The sequence below is a fragment of the Asparagus officinalis genome, chromosome 1, assembly GCF_001876935.1.
Source record: "Asparagus officinalis chromosome 1, Aspof.V1, whole genome shotgun sequence".
Lineage (NCBI taxonomy): Eukaryota > Viridiplantae > Streptophyta > Magnoliopsida > Asparagales > Asparagaceae > Asparagus > Asparagus officinalis.
This window is the reverse complement of record NC_033794.1, coordinates 103629967-103648445: the sequence shown is the minus strand read 5'-3', so window position 1 is coordinate 103648445 and position 18479 is coordinate 103629967. Positions and strand designations below refer to the sequence as shown.

The 18479-nt window shown below is 38.9% G+C and overlaps 1 protein-coding gene across 3 annotated transcripts; it reads right to left on the bottom strand.

The window, feature by feature from the left end:
* LOC109828829 (protein trichome birefringence-like 31) lies at positions 857 to 13242 on the bottom strand. 3 transcript variants are annotated; one of them, XM_020395784.1, is made up of 5 exons: positions 12856 to 13239; positions 2315 to 2486; positions 1762 to 1961; positions 1511 to 1654; positions 857 to 1431 (listed from the first exon to the last, which is right to left on the bottom strand). In XM_020395784.1, exons 1-5 carry the CDS (start codon positions 13200 to 13202, stop codon positions 1089 to 1091), a joined length of 1206 nt encoding a protein of 401 aa, XP_020251373.1. In that variant the 5' UTR covers positions 13203 to 13239; the 3' UTR covers positions 857 to 1088. The 3 variants fall into 3 exon arrangements, with proteins under 3 accessions (XP_020251373.1, XP_020251375.1, XP_020251374.1); XM_020395786.1 differs by having other exon boundaries at positions 12836 to 12998; XM_020395785.1 differs by having other exon boundaries at positions 1223 to 1441; positions 12856 to 13242.

Here is an 18479-nt window from a genome sequence, read left to right as displayed (position 1 = left end):
ACGAGTATGGTTATTAAAATATATAATCCATATGATATGATTACGGATATAGTTTTATAGTGAAATATTCGGACCCGTATTTGAATATATGTTGATCATACAACTACAGTTGTTTTAATACTTAGATTAATGCTTTTGAGACTAGTTTTAATAATCAAGATATCTAATCTTAGCTTTTCAAATAAAGTAAGCACGTTAATGAACTCTCTTGGTCATAGAAACTATTTTTTAATTTATCCTATATTATCCGGTTATCTCATATCTGTTTGTATTTGCACATATATTCGCATATATATATCCGTATTTATATTTGTATCCATATCCAGTTTCAATAGATACGGATACGAGTTTTCCTTACCGAGGCATATTCATATCCGTATCCACATCCGTGATTGATAAGCAGATATGAATCTGGTAAGTATCATATCCGAGCCGTGTCCAAACCGCATGTATCCCTAATATGAAGCCTACAGTTCCTCAAGGCAGCCATTTTCACTCTTTCATTATAAGAGCCTCCATTCCAATTTAAGGTGCACTACTACATCAACTGACATTCCACAGATCTCCATATTCTAAATCCCAACCACTTCGTCACATCATTCCACGCAAGATTTGCTGCTAGCTATCACAAGATTTGCAACCTGTCTTGGAATCAAAAGCACTTGCAAAAGCACTTGCTGAAGTGCAAGCCACAATATATAAGCATGCTGTGGGATACTTTATCTTCCCCACATGGTATGCACCAAGGTACATGAGGAGTGTCAGTAAACGAAATTCATAAGCTCTAGATATAATGACTCTCCCCAGACACCTAGTTGTGAAGGCATCACACGGACAACATAACCTTGATATCACATAAAAGAATTGCCATTTTCCTTTTATTGACCATATCCTTCCATACAAGAAGAAAGCAAGAGGCTTTTATAATAAATCTAGACAACTTAAGCCTCAATAGAAAAGTCTTTTAAAATCTGGAAATAGAATATCCTAACTAACTTGAAAAATTATCTTTATCTCTAACAAATCAAAACTAATAATAAAACTCTAATCAAATCTTCTGTAGGATTTAGATCATTAGCTGTTCTGCATCAGTTTTCATATACCAAATAAGCATACAAAATCTCGTTCCATGTATCTGGGACGCCAGGCAAACACCAATGGATACAGTCAGCGTAAATATCCGGTTGGGACTTCTCCTTGCTTGTCAACAACTTCCCTCTTCTCTCTGTATAAACAGACGTATGCCCATCTTTCCTGTACTCAGACAACTGTGTAATGTTGAGAAGTGTCACCTTCGCCTTCATTCCTTGCAACGTATCTTTCAATGTCCCTGCCATCTCAAGACTTGATCCTGCGCCCCAAAACGGTCTTTGTATTGGATATGTTTCGTTGAAACAATTCTCTTTGCTTCCTGGTCTCCATTCCCAACTCCTGTTTATTGCTGCTTAAGTTTTAAATATGGATAAAGGGTATATTGACAAGAGTATTTATGAGTAAATTATCCAATTACCAAAGATGTGTTGGTGATAAACTCATGAAGAAAGCTTTCTGGAGTTGGGGGTTGAATGTGGATTCAAGCCAATTAGCCCATGTCTTTAGTGCCAATTTGTAGGCGTCAAATATATTGTACTCTTTTACGTCAGAAGATCCAAACCTGAAAGATATTTGAAAGTTAATAATTATTCTCTTAAATCTAACAGTAGTATAGAAAGAAAAAAAAATTGTTAGAGGAAGCGGGAGGCAAGGGATTAATGAACTAACGTTGCATTAATGAGAGGCTTGTACATCCACCACACGTAGCTCTCAAACACCAAGATGTCTACTCCTTCCCACTTCTTGCTATGCTTGTCGACTGAATCCAACCTCACTTGCCTCTTCTGCACAGTGTGTTTTGTGGCGTGATCGCTGTTGGACTCAACAATGAAAGGAGCCCAATAGAACTCAACTGTGGCATTGTAATCCTGAATGAGAATTCAAAGTAAATGGCTTCAATTAAGCACATTGTGTAAAAAAATTGAAGTAGAGAATTCAAACTAGAAAACAACTTCATCTCCCAAGCCAAAATTTTTAGACAAAAGACATAAGTGGACTAATGTCTTGCATGTAACCAAGTAAGTGAAAACATCCTCGACAATTTATAGAAAAGCCTGAGAAAAATAATTGCAAGATCAAGTTTTAAGCTGTAATAATTAAGTCTGGATCAAACATTAAACATCACTAATACATTTGTTATATAACTATTTCAATTGTAACGTGTGAGCTAAAAATATATATGAATTTTTCAAAAATAGATTCTTTCATAAAAGCATCCTACCTCCACAAAAAATATTCTTCTAGGAGGATCCTTGTACACGGACTTCCTCCTATCCGGCACCACAGATTGAAGAAGGCAAACCATGGACTCCCACTGAGTTCTCTGAAGAGAGTCCCCAATAAACATTAGCCTTTTATTCCTCAAACTCCTTAATAGCATCAAAGCATCAAACCTACCACAAAATGTCAAACCAATAACTACCTTTTAGCCTCGCACAACTCTTTGCAAAAAGGATAGATAAAAGTAGTTAAGTTTCACAAAAAACCCCATTTAAGGTTGTCCTAGTTTAAGATTATTGGGTTATCCATGAATTTCAGCGCTAAAAAGATAAAAAGAAGAAAGAAGAAAGGAGGTCTAAACAGCAGCAAAACAACAAAAAAGAAGCTACAAACAGCCCCCGGAATTTAGCCTGGCGTTGCCGGCGGTCATTGGCCGGAGTCGCTGCTGGCGGTTCTTGGTCCGAACTGGGTTAAAACCCAATTTGGGTTAGTTTAGGACCTGGTTTCTTTAGGAGCTCTTTTGTATTCGGGATTCTACCCTATAAATCAGGTTGATCCTAAGATCTAGGGTGAATGAGATGTGAAACTAGCAACAGAGTTCAGATTCAGGCTAACAGGGTGGCGGTCGACCGGCCCGGTCGACCGCATTCGTGCACATTGTTCACTGTGCTTCAGCATTGGTGGCGGTCGACCGGACCGGTCGACCGAAGATGGTAGCGGTCGACCGGGCCGGTCGACCGCCAATCTCTCTGGATTCTGGGAATGTTGCTGGAAGGAGGGCGGTCGACCGGGTCGGTCGACCGCGATGGATCGCGGTCGACCGGTCCGGTCGACCGACGCTGCAGTTTCGGGTTGGGTTCTGTTTCCAGACCCGTTTCGGTTGTGAGTTGTATTTAAACCCTAAACTCGTTTCTAGGGTTAAGCTTGGGCGATTTTGAGCTGCTGAAAGGGGATTAAGAGGGTTTCTATTGTTGGAGTCTATTGGAGAGATCAAGTGGTCTTATTTTAGGGTTTTGGGCAAGATTTGTAACCCTAATTTGTATTCTCCTTTGATTTCATTAGTAAAGCTTCCCCCTCCTTGCCCCGTGGACATAGGCATATTGCCGAACCACGTATATCTTGTGTACTTGATGTGATTGGTTGGCTTGTGTGCATTGTGGTCTACTATTGTTCTTGTGTGTGCTTTTGATTTGGCTATTGGGGCTTCCGCGGCGCACAACAAGTGGTATCAGAGCTCCGGGTTGGATTTGGGAGTTTATTCGAAGGATTCATTGTTGGGTTCTTGTTGGGAGAGTAGATCTATAATATGGGTGATACAAGCAGGGCTAGTTCAAGTGCTACTAGTACACCGGGGTTGGCTTTGATAAAGGCGATCCAAAATTTGAGCATCAATAACACTAAAATTGATGTCCCAAAGTTCGACGGCAAGATTAACTTTGGTTTATGGAGGTGTCAAGTAATGTACGCCTTAGATGCACAAAATTTGGAGGAGACTCTTGAGTTTCAAGAGAAACCCGAGGAGATTGATGATAGGGTTTGGAAGAAAATGCACAGTAGGGCTTGTGGGGTTATTCGGTCATGCCTAACGCCGGATCTCATTTATGATGTGATGAACGAGACATCGGCAAAGAGATTGTGGGAAACGCTCAATGAAAAATATTTGACAAAGAGCATTGAGAATAGGCTTCATTTGAAGAAAAGGGTCTACCAATTCAAGATGAAGAGAGGAATTTCCATTCGAGAGCATGTTAACAACTTCACAAAGCTAATTTCGGATATGGCCAATGTTGATATCATGGTGGGGGATGAAGACAAGGCGATGTTACTATTGTGTTCGTTGCCGGATGATGAATTTAGTACCTTTGTTCTCACTATGATTAATGGGCGAACTACAGTTAGCTACAAGGAGGTGACCTCGGCATTGGTGAATTATGAGCTGAGGAAGAATGATTGCGAGCCCTCCGAGAAGGCATCGGGTGATGCACTTGCAGTTCGAGGCCGTAGTCCAAACCGTCAAAAGTTCAACCGCTCAAAATCAAAGAATAGGGGTGGCCATAAAAGTGTTGGTAGAAATCAATGTGCCTTTTGCAAAGAAGAGGGACATTGGAAGAATGAGTGCCCAAAGTTGAAGGATAGAGCCGGGAAGCAAAGGGGGAAAGCTGTACAAGCTTCAGAGGTTAATGTTGCTAAGGTTGTTGGCGACATTTTAGATTCAGATTCTTCTAGTTATTCTTGTCCCGCACTGCCGTCAGTTTGTTATGCCAACTCTACGGAGTGGATGCTTGATTCGGGAGCTACATTTCATATTTGCCCTAAGAGGGATTGGTTTACCAACTTTGAGGAGTTGAAGAGAGGAGACGTGGTGCTTATGGGGAACGATCACGTTTGTCCTATTAGTGGGATTGGCTCAGTCAGAATCAGAATGCATGATGAGGTGACTAGGGAATTAAAAGATGTGCGGTTCGTGCTGCAGTTGACGAAGAACCTCATTTCTCTTGGGGCTTTGGAGGCATTCGGTTATAGAGTGATCTTAGAAGATGCTAGTTTGAAGGTCATGAAGGGTTCTATGGTGGTGATGCGAGGTGTCAGGGAAAACAACCTATACTACTTGAAGGGCAAGACAGTTACAGGGGGTCTGGCAGCTTCTATTACCACAGAGGAGGACACTACCACACTATGGCACATGAGGCTTGGACACACAGGTGAAAAGTCCCTACAGTCATTGGCGAAACAGGGGCTACTGAAAGGTGCAAAGACCTGCAAGATGGATCTGTGTGAGCATTGCATACTTGGGAAGAAGACTAAAGTGAAGTTTGGCACCGTAATTCATAACACCCAAGGTATATTAGACTACATTCACACAAATGTTTGGGGCCCTTCTAAGCACACATCGCTTGGTGGGGCAAATTATTTCATCACTTTCATTGATGATTATTCCAGGAGGAATTTGGTATATACTATAAAGCATAAACATGAGGTCCTGGATATATTTGTGGAGTGAAAGAAGAAAGTGGAGCTGCAGACAGGTAGAAAGGTGAAGACTCTTCGTTCAGACAATGGTGGAGAGTATAAGAGTGATCCATTTCTGCAGTTTTGCCGGGATCACGGCATTAGAAGACATTTCACAGTTAGAGAGACACCGCAACAGAATGGGGTGGCAGAGAGGCTGAACCGTACCTTACTGGAGAAGGTGCAATGTATGATGATGCAGAGTGGATTGGCTAGATCTTTTTGGGCCGAGGCGTTAGTTTATGCGAGCCATCTCATTAACAGGTTGCCGTGCACTGCGATAGAGGGGAAGACTCCTTTGGAGCGTTGGTCTGGTTCTGTGGCTAGTGATTATGAGACTCTTCGGATATTTTGGTGTCCAGCTTATTTCCATGTTAGTGATGGGAAGTTGAATCCGAGAGCGAGGAAGGCTATCTTTGTGGGATTTAGAGAAGGTGTAAAAGGCTTCAAATTATGGGATCCACAAGACAAGAAGATAATCATTAGCAGAGATGTCACATTCGATGAGGCGTATATGATGAAGCCTCGAGTTACTCAGCAGGTGGAGGAAGATCAGACAGGAGGGATATTGCAGCAGGTGGAGGATGATGTGACTCCACCCACTCCAGTTGGCACTGTTCCCATAGAGACTCCTACAGAGGTGACATGGGAAGGAGTTGAGATGATAGTCGGGCAAGTAGGGGATACAGTGGATGGTGAGGCTCAGGAGCAGGGTCATGCTCAGGGGTCCATTGCAGCAGATAGACCGAGGAGAGAGATTCGTCGGCCAGCTAGATATGATGATGTCATGGTGGCATATGCTTTATCGGTGGAGGTCGTTGATGATTTGATTCCTGCCACATTCAGGGAGGCAGAGTCCAGCCCTGATTCTATTAGGTGGAGGAATGCCATGGAGGAGAAGATGCAATCTCTTCAGAAGAACGACACTTGAGAACTTGCAAAGCTACCGAAGGGTAAGAAAGCTATTGGTTGCAAGTGGGTGTATGCTAAGAAGGAGGGACCTTCTATTGGGGACATTTGGTTCAATGCCAGATTGGTTGCCAAGGGATATGCACAGCTTGAGGGCGTTGACTTCAATGAGGTGTTTTCACCCGTTGTGAAGCATTCGTCGATTCGGATACTATTGGCATTGGTGGCACAGCTGGACTTAGATTTGGTCCAAATGGACGTGAAGACGGCCTTTCTACATGGAGACTTAGATGAGGAGATCTACATGACACAACCTATGGGGTTTAAAGCTGCAAGAAGGGAAAATTTGATGTGCAAATTGAAGAAATCTCTTTATGGACTAAAGCAATCACCGTGATAGTTTGATAGCTTTATGATTGGCCAAGGGTACACGAGGAGCCCTGAATTTGAGATGAAGGACCTGGGAGAGGCTAAGAAGATATTGGGTATGGAGATTGAGCGAGACATGGTGAAGGGGAGATTGAAGCTTACACAGAAGAGTTACTTGTAGAAGATGCTGAAGAAATTCAGTTTTGAGGGTAATACCAAGGTGGTGAGTACTCCATTAGCTCCCCACTTTAAGCTTTCAGCTTTGATGTCACCAGTTTCAGTGGAGGATAGGGACTACATGTCCAAGGTTCCATATGCCAGTGCGGTGGGTAGCTTGATGTATGCTATGGTGTGTACGAGGCCAGATTTGTCACAGGCCGTGAGCATGGTATCTAGGTACATGCACAACCCCGGGAAGGGGCATTGGGAAGCCGTGAAGTGGATTCTACGGTATATTAAGGGTACCGTGGATGTTGGGTTGATATTTGCGAAGAATGATGAGACAGTGCAGGATTGTATTGGTTACGTGGATTCAGACTATGCCGAAGATCTTGACAAGCGCCGGTCCACTACAGGTTATGTTTTTACATTGGCTAGTGCACCGATGTGTTGGAGATGTACTCTTCAGTCTACAGTGGCGCTCTCTACTACAGAGGCGGAATATATGGCGGTGACTGAAGCAGTGAAGGAGGCTTTGTGGCTACATGGCTTGTTGGATGATTTGGGGATTGCACAGGAGACCATTCAGGTAGTATTGGATGATGGTGATGTCACGTTGGAGAAGGTCCACACTAAGGATAACCCTGCTGATATGTTGACCAAAGTCGTACCAGGTGTGAAGTTTGGTCATTGTTTGAAATTGTTGAATATTCTTCATTGTTGAGGCCGTTGGCGGCCATTTGGATGAACTACGTTCGACTTGATCCTTGGGCAAGAGGATACGTAGGCAGTCTTGCAGATGCAGCCGGTTGAGTTGATTGGGGGTGCTTTGGTGTCGACTCAAATTTGGTAAACGTTCGCCGAGGTGGAGATTTGTGAAACTAGCAACAGAGTTCAGATTCAGAGTTCAGATTCAGGCTAACAGGGTAGCGGTCGACCGGCCCGGTCGACCGCATTCGTGCATATTGTTCACTGTGCTTCAGCATTGGTGGCGGTCGACCGGACCGGTCGACCGCAGCGATGGTCGGTCGACCGGGTCGGTCGACCGAAGTACTCTCTGGAATTCTGGTTGGTTTTTGGATGGAGGGAGGTCAACCGGTCCGGTCGACCGACATGGATCGCGGTCGACCGGTCCGGTAGACCGACGCTGCAGTTTCGGGCTGGGTTCTGTTTCCAGACCCGTTTCGGTTGTGAGTTGTATTTAAACCCTAAACTCATTTCTAGGGTTAAGCTTGGGCGATTTTGAGCTGCTGAAAGGGGATTAAGAGGGCTTCTATTGTTGGAGTCTATTGGAGAGATCAAGTGGTCTTCTTTTAGGGTTTTGGGTAAGATTTGTAACCCTAATTTGTATTCCCCTTTGATTTCATTAGTAAAGCTTCCCCCTCCTTGCCCCGTGGACGTAGGCATATTGCCGAACCACATATATCTTGTGTACTTGCTGTGATTGGTTGGCTTGTGTGCATTGTGGTCTACTATTGTTCTTGTGTGTCTTTTGATTTGGCTATTGGGGCTTCCACGGCGCACAACATGAGAGCCAAAGTAACTTGTATGTTCTTAATCAGAATGAAAGTAGGAAAATACTATGGGAAGAGCTTCAAGCTTTTTAAAAGGAATGTTAATGGCCTATGGCTGGTAGGAGGGGATTTTAATACTGTTATCAACAATAAAGAAAAGATTGGTGGTACACCAGTAACTGATTCTGACACTAAAGACTTACAGAATTTTATTAGTGCAAGCAAACTAATGCATATTAAGTCAATAGGATGTTTTTTCACTTGGAATAACAAGCAAGAGGCATACTCAAGAGTTTGGTGTAGACTGGATAGGGTATTGGTGAATGAGGATTGGATACAACAATATGCTTCCAGTCAGGTGGAGTTCTTGATACCTTCTTGTTCTGATCATTCACCAGCCCAACTAATAGTAGGTGATGAGAAGTTTGAGGGGAAAAAGTCATTCAAGTTTTTTGATATGTGGACAAAACACCCTAATTTTATATCTGTGGTGCAATCAGTCTGGGGCCAAAGTATCAATGGATACAAGATGTATACATTTCACTACAAGCTCAAGAAATTTAAACCTGCTCTATGGGAATTAAATAAGAAACAATTCATGAACATCAGTGAACAAGTAGCAAGAGCAAAAGCTGAATTGCGTGACATTCAAACACAGATGAATAATAATCTCTTTGACTCAACACTGATATTAAGGGAGAAAGAATGTGTCAAGAAATATTCCAATCTGGTGGAGTGTGAATGCTCTTTCTATAGGCAAATAGCAAATATTAGTTGGGGACTACATGGTGATAAGGGCACTCAATTTTTTCACTCCATCATGAAAGTAAAGAGGCACCAAAATAGAGTATTATCCATTAATTCTGAGAATGGGTCTAGGATAACTGATATGCCTGGAATCATTAATGAATTTATTGAATACTACAAAAAGCTCCTTTGTTCTGCAAGTTCCACTTTAGCACCTGATCCTGGTGTGATTGCTAATGGTTCGATTCTCACCAATAACCATTGCAATGACCTGAGTTGCCCTGTTACTAGAGAAAAGATTAAACATGTTGTTTTCTCAATGTCAGAGGGGAAGGCTCCTGGGCCTAATGGCTTTATTGCTGTGTTCTTTAAGGAGGCTTGGAGTGTCATCAATGAAGATCTATATCTGGCAATTAAGGAATTTTTTTTTGTTCACGTAAACTTATTGGCACTTATAACACTACATCAATTACATTAGTACCTAAAATCCTCAATCCTAGCTCCCCAGCAGATTTTAGACTCATATCGTGCTATAATGTTCTTTACAAAATCATCACAAAAATAATAGCAAGGAGAATTCAAAAAGTTATGGGTTATTTTATCAATGAAGCACAAAGTGCTTTTGTGAAGGGGAGGCTCATATCCAGCAACATTCTTATGGCTCATGAGCTCATCAAGCATTATGGTAGAAAGAAAAATTCTCCTAGAGCCATCCTTAACATTGATCTGAGAAAAGATTTTGACACAATAAGCTACGATTTTATTAGAGATATGTTAATAGGCTTGGGATTTCCAAATGCTATGATATGCTGGATTATAGAATGTATCACAACTCCCAAGTTGTCTCTTTCTCTGAATGGAGCTCTGCATGGGTATTTTCGTGGAGCTAGAGGATTAAGACAAGGGGATCCCCTATTCCCCTACTTATTTGTGATTAGAATGGAGTATCTATCAAGGAAACTGAGTGCTCTCAAGAATGATAAAATGTTCAAATTCCATCCAAAATGCTCCAGGATGAATATTACCCACCTGGTGTTTGCAAATAATCTCTTGTTGTTCTGTAAGGCTGATATGAATTCAATCTCGAGGCTAAAAATGTGTTTCTAAGAGTTCAGCGAAGTATCTGGGTTGGAAGCTAATCCTAAGAAGTGCTCGATCTTTTTGAGTGGGATTGTTGACAGCTTTAAAAATCAAATATGCAGCTATCTTAACTTCTCAGAAGGGGATTTGCCTATGCGTTATCTAGGTATGCCTCTGGTCACTAAGAGACTTTCCTATTTGGAGTGTTCTTCTCTTATCAATAAAATTTCTAGACAACTACAAACCTGGCAACAAAAGAGGTGTTTATCTTATGCTGGAAGGCTTCAATTGATAAAATCTGTAATACTGGGAATTCAAACATTCTGGACCAGTAGCTACATTTTACCAATTAAAGTTCTTGAGAAAATAGATAGGCTATATTCTGATTTCCTCTAGGGGCAGAAAATCCACCTGGTTGTGTGGAAAACTGTGTCAAAGCAGAGAAGTTGGGGGACTAGGAATATTCTCAGCCAAGAACTAGAATTATGCTGCTGCAATCAAACTGTTGTGGATGATTCATCTTAAAAAACATTTACTTTGGATTAAATGGATTCATGAAAATTACTTACAAACTTCAGATGTATGACAAGTTCAGACTAAAGTGAATGATTCATGAATGTGGAAGTAACTCATTAAAGTGAGGTACTTCATGCTGATAAGGTTTGGTAATATTGAAAACCTGCAGAACACTGTTCATGCATGCTGCATAGATGGGAAAGTTTAGTTATCGACTATTTACAATATCCTATCACTATCAACCTCGTCAGCTCCCTGGTTTAAGACACTTTGGAAAGATTTTCATTATCCCAAACACTCCTTCATTCTCTGGTTGGTTTGTCGTTCCAGAATTCTTACCCAGGACCATCTATGTCGTATGGGAATTTTGGATTCAAATGAATGTATACTATGTCCTAATCAACATTTGTAAACTTGCAAGCATCTCTTCTTTGATTGCCAATTTTTAGAAAAAATCTAGAATGAAGTAATGGATTGGTTGCAATTCTCTTGGAAGAGGAGTTGGTGACGAACTTAGGATCTAAGGAAGAGCAAAAACGGGGTTCAATACCAGGTGGAGGAATCAAGAAGAAATCTGCAACAAGTCCACAACTAGGTTTGGAGAGCGCAACAATGAAGGTTGGTGTCAAGTCATCAAATGGCTTGACATCAATGACGTGAAGGTTACAAGAAAGAATTGAAGGTGTTCATTCTCTATAATTTTACAAGTTTACAGCAGAAGGTTACAAGAAAGAATTGGTAATCTTGAATGTGGCTTCATACAAGTCTAAGATGAAGGTTTTTGGGGTTATCCTTGTATTTCTATCCTAAGAAGGCAACAAAAGAAGATAGAAGAAAGGATGTTTACAACGACAAAATAACAAAAAAGGGGCTACAAATAGCCCAAGCCCACAGCTTGGCACCGCTGGTGCTTACTAGCTAGAGCCGTAACTGCCAGCGAATACTGTTGGCAGTAACAAGATAGAAATGTGACCGCTAGTGGTCACAGTTAGTAGTTTTCATGGGCCGAACTAGGTTAAAACCTAGTTTGGCTTAGTTTAGGACTAATTTCTTTGGGACTTCTTTTGCATTTAGGATTCTACTCTATAAACAGAGTTGTTACTAAGATCTAGGGTGATTGGGAAGCTGAAGAGAGGTATGTATTGTGAGAGAGAAGTAGAGAGAATTAAGAGCAAAAATCTAGGATTTGTGAGAGAGTTTTTGCTCAGTTTGAGAGGGTTTCTCATGGGTTCTTTATTAAAAATGCAAGAATAGATTATCTTATAACCTCTAGAATAAAAGAAGACTCAACTCTATATCTATGGACGTAGGTGATTGCCAAACCACGTAAATCCTAGTGTCTTTGTCTCTTTATCTATTTTCTGGTATGTTATTATTCTCTTTAGTTCAAATAGGTTTTCTCAAGGTTTCTACATAACTTAGTGATTGATTGGCCCACGAAGAAGAATTGAGATCTAATCAGAATGTTAGGTGATGCTTCTACAGGCATGCGCAAGCAAGGATAACCTCTTTAGATTTTGAAAACGTCACCTAACCTCCATTAAGTGTGGATAGTTTTAGAAAACCGACCAAACTTCAATTTTCAGCTAACCAACGTAATAAAATTTGATGAACCGTAAAAAAACAAAAATACTAATTTCTATTTTACACTCTAATTAAATTTAATTAAGGGTAAGTTACACTAACCCCCATGAACTTTAAGAGTTTTGCAGTAAACCCCCATGAACTTTCAAAATCATGCTAAACCCTACAATAACTTTTGTAGAAAACCCACAATGTCTTTTGGGTAAACTACACTAATCCGCCAATAACTTTCAAAAAAATTTGTTGTTTTCGGGTTCTAATTCATAAGGGTTTTATGTAAATTTTGAAAGTTCATGGGAATTTAGTGTAATTTATCCTTCAATTATTTAATCAACGGTATTTTGGCCAAAATTAGACCAAACTCATGGTTTTTTTGTGGGGGATGGGGGAGGGGTGTGGGGGTTGTCAAAATTAACTTTCAAAATTATAAAAAGGAGCATGATAGGGGTTTCTTCCAACCAGGGTTTTTTTGGTTAGTTCGACGCACATGATTTTCACGTGCACGGTTAAATTTAACGAGATACTTAAGGGGTTACCTGACAAAGCTTAGGAGTGATTAAGCGATATTTCTGAACGTAATTTAGGGTTTTCACCTGAAAAATTGTGAAACTTAAAATGGGTTTTGTGACATTTACCCACAAAAGTATTTGCAAACCTTGGCAATTTGCATTCACGAGGCTCCCACTTCCATCTCTGATACGTTGAATCTGGCCGCCCGTTTCTCTGGCAAGTAACCGGCTGTGTCAAGTAAGGGCAGCTATCTTCAGTGTAGAGTGGCCGAGAACCATCTTCTTCCAATGCCCACTTCCCATCAAAGAGATTGCATCCGTTCCTAAAAGCATTGGCAAAATCCTCGTCGAAATGATTGTAAAAAACCGGCGAAAACAACCAATGATGAATCTCATGGATCCATGCGCCGGTTGAGCCGGAGACATCGGTGACTATGCGCACAGCTCCGATGAGCACAAGAGATGCTAAGAGGAAAGTGAGGAGGGAACTCATCTAGGTTGGGCGCGCCTTGCAGATTGGGAGGAAGCATTTGGTTTATTTGAAGCTTAAGTTACACTTCTATAGTTGGTGAGGGTTTGATGCCTTTGTGTTGAAGTGATTTGTAGCATACTCATCTAACAACCTCTTGTCTGTTACACAAGCAAGGCCGTCTCAAGCATTTTTGAGGTTCTAGGAAGAGAAAAATATTTAGGGTCTTAACATTAAAAAAATTAAATATTAGTTTTCAAAAAATAAATTTCATATAAAATTTAATTTTCTAGCTTTTTAAGATGCAAAGTTACTAATTAAATTTTATATTCAAGCTTTAATATTCAAATGATAAAATTGTCAAATTATTTAATCTCTTGAGGCATTGTTGAACGTAAATAAGATTTTATTAATAAAAAGATATAAAAGAAAAAAAATAAAAACACAAAATACAGAACATATCCGTGAGCTATATATATATATGTGTGTGAATGTAAATTAATTAAAATAAATAAAAACCAACAAGCTTACGTTTTATTTTGGGGCCTTCTGGATTAGAATTGCAATTATGTATGTTGAGTATCAAAGATTAAACAAATATGAAAGATGAGTGAATGAGAAGAAAATAAAGGAAGTTAGCAAGAGAAAAAACGCATAAACTATGCATAAATAAGAATGAGTATTTAATATGTGCTTTTCTTATATATAAGAGAGAATATACTTATATATACTTATATACTAAGAGAGAGAGAGTATATATATATATATATATATATATATATATATATAGGGAAAAGTGAATCTAAGGTGACATCCTAGGCTCCCACCTAAGGACGCGGCCTAGAATCACATCATTTCCTAAATTATTTTTGTGATACGCTCCGTTGAATTTGATCTACACGTTCTTAAACACAAACACACCAATTTTGGGGTGAACCCGTCATGTTTTGATCCTTTATCCACTCGTTGCAATTTTAACGGTTTCGAATGAATAGAACTTTTTGCACGGCTCAACGAATGGTCAAAACATAACGGGCTCACCCCAAAATTGGTGTGTTTGGGTTTAGGAACGTGTAGATCAAGTTCAACGGAGCGGATCGCAAAAAAATTTAGGAAATGATGTGATTCTAGGCCGCTAAAATTTTTGGGGGCCCCAATAAAATGGAGGCCCTAGGCATATGCCTTAGTGGCCTATGCCTTCAGCCCACAAGGGATTATTGAAGTTCACTAATTTATGTAGCTACAAGGTGAGCTTACTAGACATTTTCATGATACATTAAGTTGGGCCGAGAGCGGCAACTAGACTGTACGTCACTGTGGGCCCCACCGATATGATTATAATGTGTCGCTGGAGGGATGTTTCTACACTAGACCCTTTAAACTTTCTTATATCAAATTTAGACCTCAAATCATTAAACTTGTTTTCATGTACGCCAAGTTTTAAGCTATTTCAAAATTAGTCCCTAAAATCATTGAAGCCGCCATTAGGTCTCAATTCTCATAAGTTGTATAAAAAGATTCCCTCCAATTGCTATTGTTACTGTTGCTGAACTAATCTTAAACTTGTTTTAATGGACTAATCTTAAACTTGTTTTAATGGACCGAATGGCACGTATGCTTAAGAATCTTCACCTTGCAATTAATTGATTCATACATAAGGGTTGTTTGGTTCACTCAGGCTCACTTTGGTTTGAGGTAAATTGAGAGTAAGGAAAAGAAAATTAAAAGGAGAACTAGGTTCCAATGTTTGGTTAGAAGGAAAGATAAAAGGAAACTGAAAGCCAAATTAGTTGAAGAAAATGTGCTTCTAAAATTTTCATTTCAATTTTTTTTCCCGGCATGTAAGGGAATGGACGGAATATTTTGTCGGGGCCGAGTATAACCCCCTTCACGAGTCCAGGATAGGCTGAATGTAAGTCGTTATCACATGGGCCCCACCGGTATGATTATAATGTGTCGCTGGACCAACATGCTATTTATAGTTGCACATAAAGAGGGATGTTTCTACACTAGACCCTTTAAACTTTCTTATATCAAATTTAGACCTCAAATCATTAAACATGTTTTAATGTACCCCAACTTTTAAGCTATTTCAAAATTAGTCCCTAAAATCATTGAAGCCGCCATTAGGTCTCAATCCTCATAAGTTGTATAAAAAGATTCCCTCCAATTGTTATTGTTGATGTTGCTGAACTAATCTAAAACAAGTTATGACAATTGGTGAAGTTAATAGAACTTAAATGATTTGAGGACTAAATTTTGAAATAACTTAAGGGGACTTCGTAGTAGTCTCAATAATTTTAGGGACTTATTTTAGAATCTTAGCGATTATTGTTGACTATTTTTGTTTAAACTGACTTTTTATTGTTTGTATTGATAGAAAATTGTTAGCAAGCCACTTGATTTATTCTTTTTCTTGGTGTTTATTCTTGTTCTTAGTGTGATTTCTAGCGGTTTAAAATTTTCGGTGTGATATGCTTGTACTTATTTTTACTTATATGGATTCAGTATACTATTCTCAATGATTTAAAATTGTAGTAATATATATTACTTTCTCCTATATAGTTTTTTTGTTGAAGGCATTCTGTAAGACTCTTTTTTTTCCTATACAAAAAAATAAAACAAAACAAAAACAAAAAATAAAAAATAAAAAACAAAAGAAGCAAAAACAAAAATGCTTGTACCTTTCAAAAGAAAAAGCCTGTATAGGATCCACATATTTTCCTCATTAAGTCATTATAATTAATTTAAAATTAAAAATATTTATAAAATTAATAAATTGATGGGAACTATTGTATAATATAAACCAATTGTATTATCTATATTATTTTTTTGAACAATCAAACATAAACTGGTTGTTCATTATTTTCCTTCAAATTCTTCTTCTAATTTTCATCCTAACCAAACATGAAAAAGTAACCAATTTCTATTTATTTTTTTCTTTCCCTTTCTTTTCTTTTTCCTTTTCTTTCATTTCGCCTCAATCCAAACACAGCCTCAAAGTATAGGATTTGGGTGGAAAAGCAAGAAAGTGAATGAAAAGTACCACTTTTTTTGGTAAATAAAAAAAATATTATTCATCACCAATATGGAACTTTGTACACATCAAGAATCTTATGTACATGTATGAGATAACTATATAAACCTATAACTAAAGCTCATAAAAAGAAACAGATTTGCACAGAGCCTAAACAGTATAAAAGCTGAAAACCAACAAACCCAGCAAGACAGCAGCAAATATTCTACCATGCTTCCCTTATATCACCAATCTTTTGAGGACCTTCATGTCTATCACCAGCAGCAAAAATGGGCTTGAACACAACTCATCATCTTCAAATTTCCTCAATGTATAATGGAACAAGGCAGCAGCAAATATTCTACCATGCTTCCCTTATATCACCAATCTTTTGAGGACCTTCATCTCTATCACCAGCAGCAAAAATGGGCTTGAACACAACTCATCATCTTCAAATTTCCTCAATGTATAATGGAACAAACCAGTAGATCAGAGAAAAAACATCCCAACCTCAATTATTTACAAGGATGATATACATTCCTTGTATTCTTCCTGAAAGAAGCCATTGAGGATAGCAGACAATATGTTAATCTTAATCTCTTTAAAAATCTGTTTAGCAGTCTTAGTCTTTTGATTGAATAATCTGACATTTCTCTCAATCCAAATGTTGTAGATTATAGAAACAAGAGTCATTCTCTTAATCAAACAGAAAGAAGAGATGATTCAGTTGGCTAGCAGCTCATGATCGCTTGCTCACACAAGACAGACTAATCAAAAAAAGTATTGTGAATGAAAATAACTGTTGCTGGTGCATTGGCACTGAGAGCAGGAATCATCTCTTCTTCGAATGTCAATTTTCAAGGGAAGTTTGGCTACTGATCATGAACTGGTTACAATTCAAGTGGAGGTCTTGCAATTGGGATCTGATTATGAACTGGTATTGTTTAAGATTAAGGGGGAATGGCTTTAAACAAAAAGTTAAAAAAAATAGCACTAACTGTATCAATCTACGGCATCTGGTGTGAAAGGAACACTAGAATTTTCAAACAAGAAGTGAAGACTGTAGATCAATTGTTCAAGGAGATCAAATTCATCATTCTAACTGCTATACTCAATGGTTCTTTCTCGACAGATGATAAGTAATGGATATGTACCTTGTAACTACTTGAGGTTGTAAGCTGTTAGCTTTTAGTGCATTCTCAATTCTAAAACTGAGCAGTGATGTACAGAAATTCTCATATTTGGAAGATGAATAAAATTTTCATTGACCAAAAAAAAAGAGTCATTCTCTTAATTCTTTGCTTGAATTCCCTTCCTCTCAGTCCGGTATAATACCAGTTTATGATTTGCCTCCAATCACAAGATCTCCACCTGAAATGCAACCAGTCCATAACCATAATCCAAATATCTCTCGAGAAAGTACACTCAAAGAAAATATGATCTCTGGTCTCAGTGCCAGTGCACAAGCAGCAACAGTTATTTGTCACAATTCCCCATTTGATAAGTCTATCTTGAGTGAGCAATCGATTTTGGATAGCTAACCAACATATAAAAGAATGCCTGAGGATGTTTGTAGTCTCCCAAATAGTGCTGAACCAAGGCACTACAAAAGAAACAGGGGAGAGTTTACTATATAAAGCTGATATTTTAACTTTAGAATCTCTCATGCACGACTGGATGAGAATTTTAAGACAATCAGCTCCACCATATGAAACCAAAGCCTTATCTCTTACTTTCAAAATTTGTTTCCACATCCAAGAATCCTCATTCTTAGCTTAAATCTGCCATATGTCAGTATTATGCTTCAAGTATGTACCATGAATCTATTTTATCTATAAATTTTCCTTTTTTACATGGATGTTCCAAAGGATATTCAGAATAGAAGCCATATTCCAAGTAGCACCTGAAAAAATGCATAGACCACCATTTCTTTTATTTAAACAGACCTTGTCCCACGAAACAAGAGGATTTTTATGAGCCTGTTCAAATTTGCCCCATAAGAAGTCCCTGCACATATCATCAATTTTTTGTAGCACTTTCACTGGCAAGAGATAGTTAGATGTCCAATATATTTAAATACCAAGAGTAACACTCTTGATAATCTCCAGCCTACCTGCATATGACAGCCCTCTATTCTTCAAAAAAGACTGAAATTGCCTAGAGATTTTATCAAGAAGGGGAGAACAGTCCATGAAAGAAAGCCTTTTGCAAATCATGGGAACCCCAAGATATTTAATAGGCAAAGTACCCTCAGAAAATCCCAGGCATGTATTAACGGTACTTTT

Bases quoted from the DNA above. Each gene is read 5' to 3' on its own strand.
- LOC109828829 (XM_020395784.1), bottom strand. From the start codon at position 13,202: ATGAGTTCCCTCCTCACTTTCCTCTTAGCATCTCTTGTGCTCATCGGA. The intron at 1,962-2,314 runs GTAGGATGCTTT...ATTCTCATTCAG, and splicing joins GAAGAATATTTTTTGTGGAG to GATTACAATGCCACAGTTGA. The intron at 1,432-1,510 runs GTAATTGGATAA...AGCAATAAACAG, and splicing joins TTATCACCAACACATCTTTG to GAGTTGGGAATGGAGACCAG.